This window comes from Uloborus diversus, chromosome 4 (assembly GCF_026930045.1).
Source record: "Uloborus diversus isolate 005 chromosome 4, Udiv.v.3.1, whole genome shotgun sequence".
In the NCBI taxonomy this organism is placed as follows: Eukaryota; Metazoa; Arthropoda; class Arachnida; order Araneae; family Uloboridae; genus Uloborus; species Uloborus diversus.
The window spans coordinates 68,861,051-68,880,512 of record NC_072734.1 but is presented as its reverse complement, the minus strand read 5'-3'; the positions used below and the strand labels follow the sequence as shown (position 1 = coordinate 68,880,512).

The window sequence follows — 19,462 nt, the reverse complement described above, 5'->3', positions numbered from 1 at the left end:
TTTTTAATTAATTTTTCTCAGTTTAAAAGAAAAGTTGGAATACAAATTTTATTTATTTTTTTTAATCAAGAAAACTGTTGTCAAAAGATGATAAACTAATATTTTTGCACATGCACATGTCTTTAATTTTTATGTTAATTAAATTGTTACTTTTTATAACCTCGGTTATATCGCGCTTTCAAATATATCGTTCTCTTGTTGCCTCCCGACAAGTGTGATACATCGATGGGGTTACTATAGTAAAATAATAAGCTTACTTTGATTTCACAAAAACAGCAGCTTGCTTCCACATGTTTAAGGTCATCATTACTTCCTCCCTACTTGTGAGAGTTTGGATAATATTTTCTTGGGGTATTAAGTCAACGATCATTTCCGAAGTTGAAGTAATAGTCGACATTCTGAGCTGAACATAAATTCCAGATTAAGAACATATTTAGTTAAGATATAATATGAAGTAATATGCATTATAAGTGTGCAATGTAGCATTAAATAATTTCACCCAAGATAGTTAGCAACAAAAGTTCTCTTGCAAAAATAAATCCAAAATGATTTACTCCTTAAAACAGTATGCAACTGCAAGAAAAATATCAAGTTTTATAGCCTAAATTTTAATTTTATGCTGGTTTAGGAAAATATTTGCATAAATAAAAATATTTGCATAAAAGTCTGAAAAATAACTCTATTTCTCTTTATTATGAATAAGTCATTAAAACAACAAAACATCTCTGAAATAAAAACAACAAGTAAATGCACAAAAATATCAAGCTTTAGAGAGTAAATTTTATTTTTATGCTGATTTGCTGAAACTCACAACAATATTTCTATAGAATTCAGAAAGATATCTCTCATTATTTTGAATTCAAGTCATTAAAACGGATGGATCACTTTGAAACAAGATTACAAAGTAAGAATTTTTTAAATATCTTCCACATTACTAGATATGCCTTGTGAATAATTTTTAACACTTGCTTACTTTTCCCTCAACTATAATTTAGTAAGCTTAACATTTGCAATAAATTACTTAACATTTTAAATTGACTTGGACATCAACAAATTACATGCAGTTAATAATTTCAACAAAGACATAAGCTATACATTGCAATGAAAATTGGACACATATTGGAGCTATCTTACAAACCCTGATGGGAGGTTACCATAATTTCCCAAAAAATTTCCTTATTCAACAAGTATTGCTTGACAATTCGGCAAATTTCGAGACAGTATAGCAACTTGGTAATTTTTTAAATGATGCCAAATTTCTCTTTTTGTAGATATATGTAGATACTTGCAATTTCATCATTTGGTGAAATTAAAAGTAAGATTTGGAAAAACGGAGAATTTTCCTATCCCAAAAAAAATTCATTTAACTCATCCCTGCTCACGACAGGATCCATGAGGTCATGTCAGCCAAGTTGGAAACTGGGGGCTGAACTAGGAATGATGACGTTTCCAAAATTTTAAAAGTATCTTTTTCTGAAAGAGCATGCTTAAAGACATAGGATCTGACCATTTTTTAAATAATTTGCTTAGGTTTTATATTTTTAAAAAAATACTTAAATCAGTGTGCTTTCATTGCTTATGTCTTCTGCCAATGACATCACAAATGATGAAATGCCATTCTGTGTTGCCATTCACAGAACAAAATATTTAATTTGCATCTTTACTCACTTGTATTGGCAATGATATGGTTGATAGCAAGCATAGAGCTCAATTTTAATTCGCTTCTTGATTATCATAACGTGGAAACGCGATAGAAAGATGCGTCAAAAAGCATCATTTGTGACCTCATTAAGACCACGCCTTGTTTAAAAAATCGGACATTTTAAAAAATTAATTACAAAATAACTGCTGGGAAAATAAAAGTATTTCCTGGGTCCATGTTTTTTTTTTTTTTTTTTTTTTTTTTGCTTATTCTATCAATTTCTGTGACAAAAAGTACTACTTTTGACTGAAGGAAACAACCCCATTGGAATAGCATAAGTTTCATGGGGTTGAGGGGGGCTAGTGACCAAAATGACACAGCCTTGGCTCTCGAGGGCTTGGCTCACAAATGTACAGAAGATCAAATAACATGTTCCAAGCCCCTTTGAAAAAAAGGTTTCATAAATTAAAGGTTTTTAAAAAAATTTTAACACTCATATATGGTGTCACAAAACACATGTAAAACAGAATATAAAAATGCGTAATGGAGAGCCGATGTATCAGATGCAACTTATCTCAAACTTTGAACTTTAAGATGCAACCGTTTGTGAGATGTCCCATATTTTTATGTTTTGTATAACTAGATAGAGATTTAACAGCTGCTAAAAATAATCTAATCATTATTCTGAATCAAATCATACCTCACTGCTCTGCTGTTTAGGTATACTTGAACTTTTTTGGCAATTATATTTATTCTTTCGAATGGTATTTCCAGCTGTTTTGTAACGGACTTCACAAATGCCAGCTACGTCTGCCTAAACAATAAATAATAATATGATTCAATTAAAGAAAAAAATCTCAAAATTTATAAATGAGCATTTTGAAACAAAAAAGCTTACTTCTTTTGTTGGCGTGTTCGATACATGAAGCTGAAGCAAACTAGCTATACCTTTCTTGATGTTAATCAAAGACTGGGAGTCAGGCAGCAAATACACTTTTTGCACAATTCCATCATTCCAGTGAATGTAAATTGGTGGGTAAGATAAATTATCTAATTTTGACCAGTGCCTGTTGATACCTTCAGTAGAATGCATAGTAGATGATACAAGAAGTGTTGGTTTCAGAAGCTTTAAAAAAAGGTAAAAACAATTTTAGAATGAATTTTATTAAATAAAAACTCTGACAAATTTTAAATAAGATTCAAATAATCAGATTTAAATAATTCATTCAAAATACCTCCAGTTTGAGAAGTTTTTCTTTTGGATCTGAGGAACTTTGCCACACATTTGAAAGCAAGAACTCTGAAGAAACTTTATAACCAACATTACGACCTACAGCAGCGCTTCTGCTTGTAATATTGGAATCTTCATTAAGTAGGATAGTCAACTGGTAGCTGTATTTGTAGGAAAGTCCAGAATCATACTGAAGAGATGACACTACATAGTAATATATTGCACAACCAAAATTAAAACAACACATTTAATTAGAAAAATATTCTAGTTTCAAAAAGTTACAATAGGATTGTTTTTCTTAAAAAAAGTTATAACTTGTAAGTTACTAAAATAAACAGAAACAAACTTTTAAAGCCATGAAAAAATGACAAAATCTGTAATTCATTAAGTGAACACTTAATTAGAACACTACCACAATTTTTCAAGAGTTTTATACTAAAGCTAAGGATAAATAGTACTAAAGTATTACAAATAAATATAAACTGATCTTAAATTCAATTCCAAAAATCAAATGAATAGAAAATTATGGGATTCTTCAATTGATAAGTTTTTCTAGAACTGATTGGTAAACCCACTAATTTAAAAAAAATACATTGTTACAGATTACACAAAAAACTGATATGATTACAATAGCAAAAGCTCTCCTTAAAAAATTGCTTAATCAAGCAAATTGTATGCAAGATATCTTTCATCCTATTTCTTCAAGTTTCTCCATGCCACTACAATTTGAATTACAGACTTCAACAAAATAGACATCTTTCGTTAACATTTATATATTATAGTCTCCTTTTAAATATTTTTTCTCTTGGAGCATGTGAGTTTTCAAGCTTTTAATACACCAAGTTTATTTCTAAATTTGGAATGGATCAATCCAAAACTGAAGATGATCCTCTCAATCAACGCTGAACTACATAAGCTATATCGGCTTTTCTGCCATACTCATAGTAAGGTATCTTAAACTGAGATGCAATTTCTAGGATATGATGCAGGTTCAGTTTCAAAAGCTATTAGAAAGTTAATCAGTTGCCTTTCAAGCATATACAGGTACTAGCTAATTTATGAAGAGAGAATATTTATATTTATATTAAAAGTTGATTACAAAAGAATAAAAAGTGTATGGGAAAAAAATATCTAGATATTTTGGATCACTGAATGCTGATCGAATAAGTTTTACTTTTACCCAAAAGAAAAAAAAGACAATGCATAAATCCTGCCATGGAAGGAGACTAATTAAAAGTACTTGTAACTATTTGTTTTAGCTATTAAAAAACTTAAACAGAATTACTTTGAAATCTGGAATCAAAGTTTTAAACATCTGTAACTATTTTAATAACATAACAAATTAGTTTAAAAAGGGAAATTTTAAAATTTTATCCAGATCAAACCTCAAGTAATTTTGAATTGATTGATATGATGTATAAATTGTAATTAAAATAATTGTTAGCATGAAAATATTTCAAGTATTTTTTAAAAATCTCAATTAATGCATTTGACACTAATGTCAGTATTTGGATTTTGGGCAGGTTTTTGACATTTTCAACTGGTTTTTGAGTTTTTGATATGCGACGTCAAAAACAGGATGTGAACATCAAAAAACCAACCCTGGTTAATACAAGTCATATAATAGAGCTTACAATTGAAAATAAAATTATTTTTCTCATAAAGTCACAAAGAGCAATATTTCCTGTACATTCCTTAAAATCATTAAAATAAAAATTTATGACTACAGTAAGTTAGCTAGTTTTAGAAGTAGGAAAATGGATTTTAAAGTATAATGATTACATAAGTTGAATTAAGAGTCAAAAGACAGTTTGCTTTAAAGGAAATGAAGTTGTTTTGAAAAAGAACTATCACAAAATGAGGCGATACCAAATGAAGTTAACATTTTTATATTTGTCAATGGCTAAATTTTCATTTCATCAAAATTTGGATAGTTTAGGAAGTGGTTGTTCAGAAAGGTTCACTAACTAGTTTTGTACCTACCAGGGCCGGATTTGGAAGTCCTGTTACCTACCTACTAATAATATTTTAAAATTTTAGATTTCATACTGAAATATTTTTAGTTTTGCTTTCTGGGTTTACCTAATTTATTTTGAACAATAATGTTATGTTTTGATATGATGTGTTTTAGCAGACTACATATGAATGAAAGTTAAAACAAATTTTCCTTTTTTTAAAATTTTTGTTAAAAATTTTAATTTTGAATTAATTTCATACAGCTGTTCTTCATTCACCAAAGAAGAATTTTAGATAGGTTTTGCAATACTTAATAGCTTATACTAAACATGTAGTCCTACTCAAAGATAAATTAAACTTTTGCATAAATACTAAACCTGTTCTTTATGTGAAAGCACAATAATTACACTCCATTTTCTACACTTAAGTCTTTGCAAGTAAATGACTTTGGCATACTGCCAGTCAGTTATTATAGCCCAATAAACTTTAAAAGATAGCACAGCTGCTGTTTTTCATAACCACAGCCTTATGAACAAGGCATAGATCTTTTTAGCATACATCTTAGCTCTTCAATTTAAGGGGTACCCCATTATTTTTTAAATTACCTTAGTTTTAAATTTAGAAAAAAGTTAGTAAACATGAAACATAATAGAATCTTTCAAAGTTTTACAATCAAACATTCTTCTTGTAATTAAAAATAAGCAAAGTTAAAAATGGGAAACTAACAAAAAAAAAAAAAAAAACCCTTAATCAATAATGTAAAAATTGTGATCTTTGGAATGCAGTGCCATATCCAGGGGGAAAGTTTTGAGGTCAAAACCCCTCCCAGGACCTTTGGTTTCAACCTACATTGCCAAACCCAAATGACAAAACAAATGTTTTTAATGTATTAAAATGTTTTTATTTCACCCTTATAGCTGTTTTCTTAAAGGAAAAAATAGGTCTCCATTTTCATCGCAAATTAGTGCTCCTCTTTTACTTATGATAGAGTTCATGCATATGAAATGAAATTTACCTCTATTAACATTCCAAATTTATGCATTCAATTTGTATTTTTCTTGAATCTATCTAGCACTATGCTTTCAAAGGTGAAAGTTTTTGTTTCAAAAACTTCAAAGAATTTTTACAAGATTCTTTATTATCTATTTAAAATGACAAGATACAAAAAAAGTGGAAAGCAAAGCAAACAAATTTTTATAGTATACTATGCACATATGTTTGATTCTCTTGTAATAAAAATAAACATTGTACAAAACAACTTTTATGCACACTGTTCAAAAGATAATTATTTATCAGATCTTGTTTACTGGTGATGAAGAAATAAAACAATAAAATATATTTATATCTTTGACTCTTGGCGTTTGTTTTATTTATTTTTTAAAGTTAAAAAAAAAGAGAAATCATAACTAACACCTGATTATCTAAAACTCTGTAAACCAAAATCTTTTGTTTTTTTTTCTTTTATACAGCATTACTATTAAATCCTTTAAATCACTTTCACCTTTTTTTTTACATAGAAAATTAAGATTTATCTGAAAGCTTGAAATTAAGGCCAATAAATATTTTCTTTCAAATGTAAGCAAATACAACAAGAAAGTTCACCTTGCAATTTTAATTTCTAAATTATATCAAGAGCAAAAATTTGAGGCATAAAATATTAACAAAAACATCTCTGAAATACAGATGTGAATATCTCACATTTGTTTCAAAGGCTTATAGAATAAATTACTGTTTAATCCATAAAAAGTAACCAATGCTACCATAAAAATAAGCCCTTGCCCTGACCAGCCCCATAAATCAATACAAAACTTTTTTTAAAGATATATGTAATGGGGCTAATGAATATTTTGATTACATCACTCGAAAGTGTTTCAACATCCACTAATATTTTATATACAAATTTAACTTTCACGTGAACTTTCTTTTTTCAATTAAGTTCTTCGGTAGTTCACACGCGAAAGTTTTATTCAGTATTTCAATCAGTATACTCTTTGTCGCACTGATTAATAATTTTCTGTCTTTGTCTTGCCATGCTAACACGAATAACTTCTTGTTCATGGTAACGACACAACTTTAATGTAGATAGCACAGTTAAAAGCACACAACAGACCCAAGAGCTCCAAATTCCAAATTGAACAGTTTGAATATGAATGTAAAAGCCGATAGTAGTAATACCATCTGAATTAATAAATTCCATCACAGAAGCATCATCACAAGAAGTTACTCTTTGATATAAAGATTCGCACCAAGTTTTAAAGCCAACAGTGACGAGAATGGATACAGCAAAAACATTGATGGACAATGCCAATGTTAGAATGCAATCTATGAATGCTGATAGAAATGAACTATCCTGTTCCTTTCGTAACATAGAAAACATGCGAATAGCTTGAACAAGAGATACCAAACTTAAAAACGCTCCAACAATCAATGTATAGATACAATATCCTTTCGAAGCCCAACTGGGGATCATATTTGCATCATCACCAAAGGTTCCAGTGGTGAATAACAAACAATGCCCTTTAAAACACTGCAAATTCAATATCAGAGGAACAACTGTACACAATGAAAATATCAAAGCCACAACATATCCAGTTGCTTGGAAAAGTAATAAAACGTTACTGACAGCCATTTTGTAATATTTTAATTCAAAACAATTAATACTTATAAATTAAACCGTTCGAAACAATATTAAACAGATTTTAATTTTATTTGACTCATAATTATTTGATCCGTACGCATTGCAAAAGGTAAACAATGTCTGGAATGATATCATTGATGTGAAAGAGATATTCACGTACAGTCACTTCCCCGCGAAACAACATTTCCTTCTAAATTAAATGAATAGGTGGCGCTCTCGATCATGGACTGCCTTTCAAACAGTTTTCGGTAATCATACAGCCGTTTTCCTGCTTTCACATGATCTGCGAACGGAAAAGGTTTGGGCAGGGCCGATCCTAGGGTGTCGGCCGCCCGTGTGCAAAGACCTAATGTGCCGCCCCTCAAGAGTAAATTGCATATTTTGACTAATCTTTAACGTCAATAGAAATCGTTCTTTAAATTTCTACGCCAAGTTCGAATTTAAAAAAGGGGGGGGGGAACAGAAGAAGGATCTTATAAAAAGGAAGAATTTTTTTATAATAAGAAACTCTTTATGTACAATTTATATCTTTGAAGAAAGTAATAGATACCAAAATTTACAAGTCGTAAACACGCATTTTATAGTCTTTCTTCGGTGACATCAGAGATGGGACGGAGGAAAGGGAAGCATGTGGGGAGGTGTCAGGGGTTCAGGGGAGGAGGATTGCTCCAAGAAAATTATCGAAATTGGCGTATGAAAAACATTTTTAGTTAATCTTTAGTTGTGTTTGGTTTCAAGGACAAAAGAGTCAAGTATGTTCAAGGTGCATGGAAAATTTTTCGAAATTGACGTCAAATATCGCAATTTTAGGAACTTTTTCGAGACTTTAGGTGAAAGTAATGTTGCAGTTCTTTCCTAAAATTCTTTCAAAATTGAAATCAAATTGAAGCCATTTTTTAAGACAGTAGCTTAGGAAGGATCGGCGTTCTTCCCGAAAAATCTCCGAAACTGAAATTTTAAACCCGCAATTTTAGGTTACTTTTGTTGACGTTGCAAGAGGGAGGGAGCTTCAATCGTCTCCCGTCGAAAGATTTCGAAATCTAAGTTTAAAACGCAAATTTAGGCCGTCTTTGGTGATGGTAGGGGATCTGCCGGCTATCCTCCGGTAATTTCTCGGCACTATTTTTTCAAAAACCCGTTTTTGGCTAGATTTGAAAACAATAGGGGAAACGTGAAAATATTCCGAACCAAAATATTTTTCGGAACTGAAATCCATTATAGGCTATTTTTGGGAAGGAAGGATTTTGGAGCATTTAAGCAGATATTTCTAAAATCGCAATTTTATATCATCTTTGGTGACGTTAACAAAACTGGGAAGCTTCTACGGATCTTTCGGATATTTTTCAATATTAATATCAGAAAAATATAACTATAGACTTTTGTCCACCTCACTTCGACGATTGATGGTATGCCCTAGAGCCGTAAAAAGTTACATAAACTTGGTATTTCTCCTTCGGAATCCTTTAGAAATATAAGTCCCAAAATCGTAATTTAAGCATTGTTTGATAACGATGGGACTAAGAGCGGGCGGGGGTTCAGTGTGCCCTCATGAACTGTGTTTTTGAACCTGAAGTCAATTTCAGGCTAGTTTAGGCAGGAAGCTGTGGCTCCACGGAACCGTCTAAAAATGAAATTTTCAGATATAGTGATTGCGTTGGAGAAAAGGGGGATCTGGGGTCTTTCCCCAAAAGTTCTTGAAACTGACGTTTGAAAAACGCAATTTTAGTTTGTTTTTCAATACGTTAAGTGAGAGGGGGTGGAATTAGGGGCTTCCCTAAAGACGCTAATTGAGGCTGTCTTTGGTAGTAATGTTTGCGAATAGATTTCGGGGTCCTCCACTGCAAAAATTTCGAAAAATGCCAAAGCAATTTTAAATGACGTTTGACGATAGGAAGGGCTGTCGTCTGAAAACACGTTTTGGATTTTGGAGCCAACATTTTAAAGCTATGTTTGATTTAGTTAAGGTGGAAGAGATGAATCAGAGACTTAATTGGGTCCTTAAGATCGATGGTTCAACCAGCGAAATTTTCCGAAAGTAAAGTCCTAGAAATGCAATTTTAAGCCTTCTTTAGTTTCGTCAAGGTGGTCATGGCATCCTTTTGGATCTTCGTTTTGGAACTACATTTAAATTTGCTTCCCGGGGCAAGGGCCCTGTCCTCCTACCTAATCTGAAACCGGGCAGTTCATTCAAGATTTTAATCAGAAAAATTGTCCTAAAGGGAGAAAAGTACAACATTTGAGTTCGTCATTCATATATGTTACTCTCAAAGAAGTCGTAAATTTTCCACTTTCTCTCCACGCATCCACGATTGTTAAACACAGAGTTTGTTACATAGTTTGTTGTTTGAAATGCTTGCGAGAGTATCTAATCCGTATAGCTTTTTTTTTAATAAATAAAATATGTCTTCATTGTTTAGGTCTATAAAAGCTTGGGGAGGGGGGGGGTTTGCATTAGTGGCCGCCCTCGGTGCTCCTTTTAGACGGCACCATTTCATGCTTCAGAAGGGGGCCCGGTTCTGTCACAAACTTTGCCAAATGAAGCATGTGTATTAAGAGTAGATATTAATGGACAATGAACCAACACAATGTTCCCTAAAATTCTATTTTTCTTAAATTATGCTATGCTGTTGGGAAATCGACACATACTTTGACAATTGAACATTTAAAAATCAGCATAGTTATTTCACATATTATAAGTTATCTTGTGAGAAATTCTTGAGGAATTTTGCTTGATTATAAGAAATATATGATGCGACCTGCGGCCGCCCCTTGCTTTGACCGCCCTTGTGCGGCGCACACTCTGCACACCTGCTAGGATCGGCCCTGGGTTTGGGAAAAGTTCATTACGCTCGAAATATTTTAGTACTTGCTGTTCATTTTCAAAACCACTCGAAGACGTGAAGACCTTTCTGAAACAGGGCCTGATTACTGAAAATGCTCAGAAAGCTTGAGTTTCCCTTAAAATTTTCGGGGAGCCCTAATTGAGCCTTTGCATATTTTATAAAATTTCGCCTTTGTCTAGAGTTTAAAACTTTTCCAAATTTTTTATAGATTGTTCTTTAGAAACGTATTAAAAAGCAGCAGAAGTAGGTATTTTTTATCTCTTATTTTTCTGGTCATTTATAAGGGCGGTAACTTACTGCTTAATAAGAGAACCTTTATTTATTCCCCCGAAGCATGCGATTGCAATTCTAATTGCTGTTTGAGCAAATTTTAACTTTTTTTTTTGAGCAATCACGATTGCTTATTGCTTTCACTTGACTTTTTTTTGGCGTCCTATCATTTTATTTTCCCACCGCCACCCTCCGTACCATCACCGTCGATCGGCTCTTCACGATGCTGCTCCTATAGCGAATGCCGTCTACAGGTTGCATCCATGTCCTACACACACGTGCATACATACACAGCTACACACACACACAAACACACACATACACCAACACACATACAGAAACACATACACACCGAAATGGGAAGATTATGCGCCGCAGATTGGGCGCCCGGAACATTGGGCGCCGATCACTTTGGGCGCCGGGAACTTTGGGCGCCGGGAACTTTTGGCGCCGAGCATTTTGGGCGCCGGGAACTTTGGGCGCCGAGCACTTTGGGCGCCGAGCATATTGTACCAAATATTCCCGGGGCCCAAAATGCTCAGCGCCCAATGTTCCCGGCGGCGAATTTTGAAACGCTCTCAATGCTTGCGTTCGACGAGCTCAACCGGTAGCTACCGGTTAACCGATAACGTGACATCTAATGATCACGTGCTTCAATCAACTAATCAACAGATTAATACGGTAACCGGTTAATGATAGAATGCAGTAGAGTCCCTATAGGGACTCTGGAACGCAGCGGTTAGCACCGGTCACTCAGTGGTCGACCGGTTAAGATCGTCGAACGAAACCAATTACAGTACATTGGCGAAACGAGAAATAAAAACGAGTGCGTTCTATTAAACAGCATGGTAACCTGGATACATTAAAGCAACTCCGAGTAAAATGTTGGAATTGATTGGGGAAATTTACTTTCGTTTTGTTGCAAAATAAACTTCGAATTATCCGGCATGCCGGAAAGATGTTCCATTTTGATTGTTTCATGCTCCGAGCTGGTGTCGCTCCTTAACTGTACTAAATCATTATAGTCTAATAGGTGTGAGTTCATTTGTATGCTAATGATAATAATATATTCAGAGTTCTAAAAAAAATTTTTTTTTGACCTTGTTAATCTTGCCTGATTGAACTGATAATTGATAACAATTTGCAGTTTGCGCTAAAATCTTAATTATATTAAAATGTTCTCTACTAGGGGCTAATGGACCTATTGGTCCATGGGCCTGTGCACCTTGATTTAAAAAAAATTATACGTTCAAAGTGCAGCCCTACTCAAAGGAGTTTACCATAATTAACTTTGAATTCATAGCGCCTGTGATAGTTAAGTTAGAGGAGGGAGGGGAGCCAAAGTGAGTGCCCTCGGCTAGTCATTCTTGCACCCTTTGAACTTATCCGCTTCCGTTTTTTTTTCCTTACATTCATGGCGTGGGAAGAAATCCGGAAAACCTGAAGAAGGGGTCGCTATTCATATTTTATTGTAATCAACTCTGAATTTGGAGCACTTCAGAAGTGATATTGGTACTTGGAGGGAAAGGGGGAGGGAGGCTCTTGAGCCAAAGTTAGCACCCTACAACTTGTGAGCCACCCATGTTTTCTTTTTTAGGTTCAAAGCAATCCACATAAGCCCAAGTAACACTGAAACGTTACGTCATCGTTACATCACGTTGCAATTAGTTGAAACATCGTTACCGTTTTCCACGCAACGTGATATCACGTTGCTTTATCGATTCGTTACAAAAAGCGTAATTTTGAAACGTTACATCACGTTGCAAATTTCTTAAATTTGTAACGTTGACAAACAGTTGCAAAAGAAACGTTACTTATCATTACTTTTCGTTGCACCTTGCTTCGTCTTCGGCAACCTCCGAATCCTAGTGGCCATTTTCAGTAAACAACTTCTGGCTTGCTATGCCGCCATTGTTCTGCAGCTTCGCAATCGCGATCTCGCATCACTTTTAGCAGTAAGTACTTTGCATTATTGTTAGTGTATTATTGTTGATATACTTATTTAATTTTAAAAAAAGTGTTATTTCATATTTTTATGAAGTTAATGAACCGCCATTGGTCGGAGTTTGAGTATTTTTCCCACCGTACTTTTATTCATAATATTGTTAGAAAGAGTAATATTAGATGTTTTTATTTGAGTATTTATTCATTGATTTCTTAAAAAGATGCTGAAGCTTGGGGATATGTTCCATGAACAAGCTATAAAAGCGATAAATTATGCCATTTTTTACTCATTTAATCGGCCTTTTGTAGAATGATTTTGCCGAAATAATTGTAGCAATTTTTTGAAAAATTTTTTGTCATATAACTGAAATTATCTTTAGTAATAATATTGCAAATTTTTGTCAAAGCACTGATGTAAGAGGATTTTTTCAAAACTTTCATGCCTTTCGAAAAGTATTACTGGAGTTCTTAATTATTTTTTCAAGAATTTATTTATGAAAGAGGTTTTTTTTAATTTGTAGCAATATCGTTAATTTTAACTATTAATACTAACCACTTGATGTAAATTCGGCTATGCTATGTTATGATCTGTTTATTTTTAAATATCAAGAATGCTCTTACAAAATATTGTAAATGAAGCAACAGTGTAAGAATACTCGAACGCCTTTAAACGGCATAAGACATCTTATAAATTGAAAAAAAAAAAAAAAACATGTGAAGATTTTATAAAAGTATATTAACAGTAATTGCATTAACAAAAAATGCGGAATACTTACTGTATCAAAAATTAAGGGTTCAATGAACCCACTTCCCTTCTTACCAAGAAAAAAAACTTTATTCAAGCTTTGAAAAAAAAAAAAAAAGCTTAATACAACGTTTAAAAGCAACGTAATGTAACGTGATAAATAAAGGTTGCTGTAACGTTTCAAAAATCGTTGACGTAACGTTACTGAAACCGTTGATGTAACGTTACTAAAACCGTTGCTTTTGCGTTTTGCAACGAGACATATTTTCGCTCTATCAACGTTACCAGTAACGTGATGTCAACGCTTCAGAGCAACGTGATGTAACGTGATTTATGTTACTTGGGAGTTTGCAGAAGGATCTTGCAGTTAATTATTCTTGCAATATAATTAATTTTGAATTCATGGCACTGTGGAAGTGGAAGGAAAATTGGCGGAAGGGCCAGATCTGAAGCTTAAGTGAGAGCAAGATATGGCACGCTTCTCCATGACATTCAATCGTCTTCTCAACTTCATACTTTGTGCAGAATAGGGAGCTGAATAAGATTCAGAGCAAAGGGTTGTGAGAACCCATGGTGCGCCTACCAATCCTTACGCCCATATGAATGAAGAACCTTTCAAACAGAAGACATTTTGTCAAAACCTTATTCTTTTCAAAGTCAAAGAGTCGGAGTCATTTTCCCTCCAATTCCTCAGCCCTGGTTACCACCTGCTTTCTCGACACTAGCTGGCTTATTAGTAATGGCAGGTTAAATCAATTAAATTATCTGTCTTATTGGTAAACTTGCTGCTTGTAAGTGTATTTCATTTAATGATAGTTGCTTCGAAATAAAAACTTTTTGCAATTGCTAATTAACAGTGAAATGAGAATCAAACAGATCAAAGTGATATGGCATCAAGAAAAATTGAGAAAACTACAAGACTGGCACCATACTTTTCAAGATTCAAAACAGGAACTTAACATTTTGTTTGATTTCTGCTTCCAATTTGAAAGTTAATGATGATTATGAGCAAGATTTGAAGAAAAACATTTTTTTTTACGCATTTGCCAATTATGCACTATATGACATCCAGAGACTGCAATTTCATCCTTGTTATGGACTCATCAGTCTGGAATGGTCAATCACCAAGCTGAAGGCAGACGTCATGTCATTGAAGCTAAGAGTGCCAACAAACCCGTAACTAAATTTAATTGAGCAAATCACAAGGGTTCACAGCAGTGATGTGCTTCAACTAAACAATCGAAGGCAATGCATGGGTATAAAGCAGAAAGTTATCGCCCTTAAGACTGGGCTAGGGCAGAACTACATGCAATGTACTGACATCCCAGTCATGATATCCAGAGACTGCTATTTCATCCTTGTTATGGGCTCATCAGTCTGAAATAGTCAAGAACCGAGCTCGAGGCAGATACGAGACGCATTCAGCTTCAATGAGATGATTTCCGTATGTTGCCTGTGGTTCTACCTTAGCCCTGGCTAAAAGGTGGTAAACTGCTTTATACCCATGCTCTGCTTTCAATTGACGAGTTGAAAACTGCACCATTGCTGGGGACTCTCGCTGGTGTGTTAAATTTAATTTAGCTACCAGTCTGTTGGCACTCTAAAAATTAACGAGAGGATATCTGCCTCCAGCTTAGTTATTGACTGTTCCAGACTGATGAGTCCATAACAACTGTCGAATCTGAAGTCTCTGGATGTCATAACCAGGCTGTCGGTATATTGCATGTCTACCTTAGCCTTGTATAACTTACTGCTGGATATGATTGTTCCATACATGTTTTTCTACAACAATGTAATTGTCTTTAAAAGTTGTGCTGTAATTAAAGTCACTGAAATAAAGTACTTTTTGAATACATCTGTACATTTAAAACTTTTCAAAAATTAATTAAAAAGTATGGCAAAAATCAAATCATCTTAGGATCCTTATTTTGCTTCATTAGTTTTTTAAAATGAAAATTTGGACACTTTAACCACTTTATTTTTCAAGAGATCCCGCCAGGAAGCTCTCCTCTTTGTCGTTGACCTCCAGTTTTTGATTTTAATGAAATCAAAATCAGTGTCCACACAGTTGACCCATCTCGTTTTTGGTCTATCCCTTGGTCGCTGTCCAAAAGGGACTGCATTGAAGATCGTCAACGAAGCTCTATCATTTTCCATTCTCAAGAGATGACCAGCCCATCTCATTGTTTAGTTTGGTAAATTTCAAAATATTGATATCTCTAAAAAGTTTATTAAGTCTTTGTCTATCATAGAACTAAGTTAAAAAATAAAATTAAAAAAAAAAGGCTGCAATTTTGAATCATCTTTATTCTGAACTCCAGCGCTCGAATACGCTACCTTGCGGTGATTTATAAAACTGCGAATGCAACTAAAACATTGCCACGTTGCGCTCCACGTGTGTCTGTTGACATAAACACAGGCAGTTTGTTCTGAGTATTTATTAACGCAATCGATGTGTCTTAGTTTGCTTTCAGCTACAGAAATTAATTCGTCCCTTAGTAGTATTCTCGAGTTTCTCAAAATAATGTTAGTTTTCCTTATTTCTTTCAAAAAAGTATTAAATGGTGGAAGCATAAACAAGAAAACTCTGGATTAACAAAATTAGATAACGTTATATCAGGTAAAATTTTTTATTGTTTTGTATGAATTTGTAAGAATATGAGTTTTTTTAATCTTAAATTAATTTAACTAATCATATTTTACAGCAGCATTTAGTTGGAATGGACAGTATGCAAAATATTTTCTTGAATTTATTATCGTAGAACAAAATGAATAACCGAGAAAGAATTTACTTTATTCCTTTTATTCTCAGCTGAAAGGTTTCGCCAAATTTGTTTAGGGTTATAGTGTTAGTATTGTGCGAGCAAAGTAGCCTTGGCGAGATTTCGCGTTTTTAGTTAAACCATTTTTAATTTTTATCATGAGTGGAATAAAATGATAGTAAGATTACAGAATTCGATAAGTAAAAAGAAATAATGGTCAATAAACTGAAAAGAAAACTACCACCATATATAAACTGTGAGTACACATTTTATTTATTTTGTTCTGAGTGAATTTGAATAAATATCAGTTTTTCAATTCGATGAAAAAAAAAAACGAATTTAACAACATTGACTGGACACTTTTCCTTAACCTAATTCCACATAAATGATTTAAATAACCTTTGTTACTACAGTATCCTACTGAAATAGACAGTATGCAAATAAATTTTCTTGAAAATATTTATCGCAGAACAGATTGAAACATCCAGAAAGAACGTTAAGAATTTGAACAATAAAAAATAAAAGTTCGCCAAAAATCTGTTTATAGGGTTATGGTTTTAAAATTGTGTGAAAGAATAATGTATCTTGAGAAGATTTCGCATATCAGGTAAATCATTTCCATGACGAATGAATTAAATGCATGATTTCTTTGGATGTCCAATCATATGGTCATAGAAATAAATTATCTAGTATTAAACGTTACTCTTGACAGTCTGCCACGTATGTGCACTATGTGACAAAAATGTCAACAAATGGCGGAAATGTCACGAAACTGAACTTAATATGTACTAATGTATAGAAAAAACGGTACAAAATGAAAATGCCGTTCGAAGCGAATCAAAAATTTATGAATTCCGAATTCAACATCGTGAAAATGGCTGCTTCAGAACAACTTACTGTGTGTTCTGCATTAATTGTTTACTTTCGTAATACTTTTTGGTTTCTAATCTCTTTCTATATGGGTCAGAATAACCAAAAGACTTTGAAAAATCTTTTCAAATGAATAAAGCGAAAAAATCATACATACGAACAAAAATCACAACACTTTTAGCATTTTCTTCGTTACCACATGCGTTTGTTTTAGTTTTTAAGTCGGCCATTAGGCAGTGACTGCAGTGCCCCCTATAGTTCGTTGGAGTTGCGAATAGCCTTATGGTCCTGGGAGCCCCTTACAATTTTGCAACATGGTAGATCTGCCACTGCATCGTTAGAATTTTTTATATATATTTTTTTTATTTGTCGATGCTGTCCTAGATATTCTGGTTTAAATTCGGATTTTTTTTTTAATGCAAAACCGAAATACATCGTAGCTTCAGAACAACAGTAAGATATTAAATCCCAGATATAACACTAAGATATCTTACTGTTGCTTTGAGGGGGCAATATTCGCAACTCCAACGAACTATAGGGGGCACTGAAGTCACTGTCTAATGGCGGAATTGAAAACTAAAACAAACGCACATAATAACGAAGAAAATGCTAAAAGTGTTGTGATTTTTGTTCGTACGTATGATTTTTTCGCTTTATTCTTTTTAAATTAATTTTCAAAGTCTTGTGGATATTCTGGCCCACGTAGAAAGAAATGAGAATTCAAGAAGCATTACTAAACGTCAAAGATTAATGCAAACTACGTAGTTCGTAGTTCTAAGCAGCTATTTCCACGATGTTGAATTCGATATTTATTAATTCTTGATAAAACTAAATAATAATTGTGGCCTAACAAGAATAACAATTAATGCTAGAAAATTCAATGTGACATTACAAATTGTTATCGAAAGGAGATGCTACTTTTTTGCCTTGCTTGGCTAGCGCTTATTTTTTTTTCCATTTATAGCTGAGTTATTTCTCTCGAATTCCCGAATCGGTTCATTTAAAAATTTTCTGTTTCGATTTTTCTAATTTCTGAGTACGATTTAATTGTGTCATGTTATGCAAATCATCAACAAAATTCTCACGGATATATGGTGGTAGTTTTCTTTTCAGTTGATTGACCATTATTTCCTTTCACTTATCGAATTCTGTAATCTTACTACCATTTTATTCCACTCATGATAAAAATTAAAAATGGTTTAACAAAAAACGCGAAATCTCGCCAAGGCTACTTTGCTCGCACAATACAAAAACTATAACCCTAAACAAATTTGGCGAAACCTTTCAGCGGAGAATAAAAGGAATAAAGTAAATTCTTTCTCGGTTATTCATTTTGTTCTACGATAATATATTCAAGAAAATATTTTGCATACTGTCCATTCCAATTAAATGCTGCTGTAAAATATGGTAAGTTTAATTAATTTCAGATTAAAAAAACCCCGATATTCTTACAAATTCATACAAAACAATAAATTTTTTTACCTTGTATAACGTTATCCAATTTTGTTGATCCAGAATTTTCGCTTTCACCAATTATTAAGGAAATAATGAAAACTAACATTATTTTGAGGAGCTCGAGAATACTACTAAGGGACGAATTAATTTCTGTAGCTGAAAGCAAACTAAGACACATCGATTGCGTTAATAAATACTCTGAACAAACTGCCTGTGTTTACGTCAACTGACAAACGTGGAACGCAACGTGGCAATGTTTACGTTTCATTTGCAGTTTTGTAAATCACCGCAAGGTAGCGTATTCGAGCGCTGGAGTTCCGAATCGCAACTCCAACGAACTATAGGGGGCACTGCAGTCACTGTCTAATGGCGGAATTGAAAACTAAAACAAACGCATGTGGTAACGAAGAAAATGCTAAAAGTGTTGTGATTTTTGTTCGTATGTATGATTTTTTCGCTTTATTCGTTTGAAAAGATTTTTCAAAGTCTTTTGGTTATTCTGACCCATATAGAAAGAGATTAGAAACCAAAAAGTATTACGAAAGTAAACAATTAATGCAGAACACACAGTAAGTTGTTCTGAAGCAGCCATTTTCGCGATGTTGAATTCGGAATTCATAAATTTTTGTTTCGCTTCGAACGGCATTTTCATTTTGTACCGTTTTTTCTATACATTAGTACATATTAAGTTCAGTTTCGTGACATTTCCAGCATTTGTTGATATTTTTGTCACATAGTGCACATACGTGGCAGACTGTCAAGAGTAACGTTTAACACTAGATAATTTATTTCTATGACTAAATGATTGGATATCCAAAGAAATCATGCATTTAATTCATTCGTCATGGAAATGATTTACCTGATATGCGAAATCTTGTCAAGATACATTATTCTTTCACATAATTTTAAAACCATAACCCTATAAACAGATTTTTGGCGAACTTTTATTTTTTATTGTTCAAATTCTTAACGTTCTTTCTGGATTTTTCAATCTGTTCTGCGATAAATATTTTCAAGAAAATTTATTTGCATACTGTCTACTTCAGTAGGATACTGCAGTAACAAAGGTTATTTAAATCATTTATGTGGAATTAGGTTAAGGAAAA

At 33.2% G+C, this 19,462-nt stretch overlaps 2 protein-coding genes across 2 annotated transcripts in view; both read right to left on the bottom strand.

Moving 5' to 3' along the window:
* The window catches only part of LOC129221625 (microsomal triglyceride transfer protein large subunit-like), a 94,531-nt gene that overhangs the window by 44,780 nt on the left and 30,289 nt on the right, over positions 1 to 19,462 (bottom strand). Inside the window, exons 3-6 of the mRNA XM_054856149.1 lie at positions 2,878 to 3,077; positions 2,541 to 2,768; positions 2,343 to 2,456; positions 258 to 403 (exon numbers count right to left, since the gene is read on the bottom strand). Of these exons, the coding sequence (XP_054712124.1) occupies positions 258 to 403; positions 2,343 to 2,456; positions 2,541 to 2,768; positions 2,878 to 3,077 (688 nt within the window). The remainder of the gene's footprint in view (positions 1 to 257; positions 404 to 2,342; positions 2,457 to 2,540; positions 2,769 to 2,877; positions 3,078 to 19,462) is intronic.
* LOC129221626 (transmembrane protein 179-like) lies at positions 6,000 to 7,606 on the bottom strand. Its single transcript, XM_054856150.1, has one exon. The coding sequence runs from the start codon at positions 7,456 to 7,458 to the stop codon at positions 6,805 to 6,807; it is 654 nt and encodes a 217-aa protein (XP_054712125.1). The 5' UTR covers positions 7,459 to 7,606; the 3' UTR covers positions 6,000 to 6,804.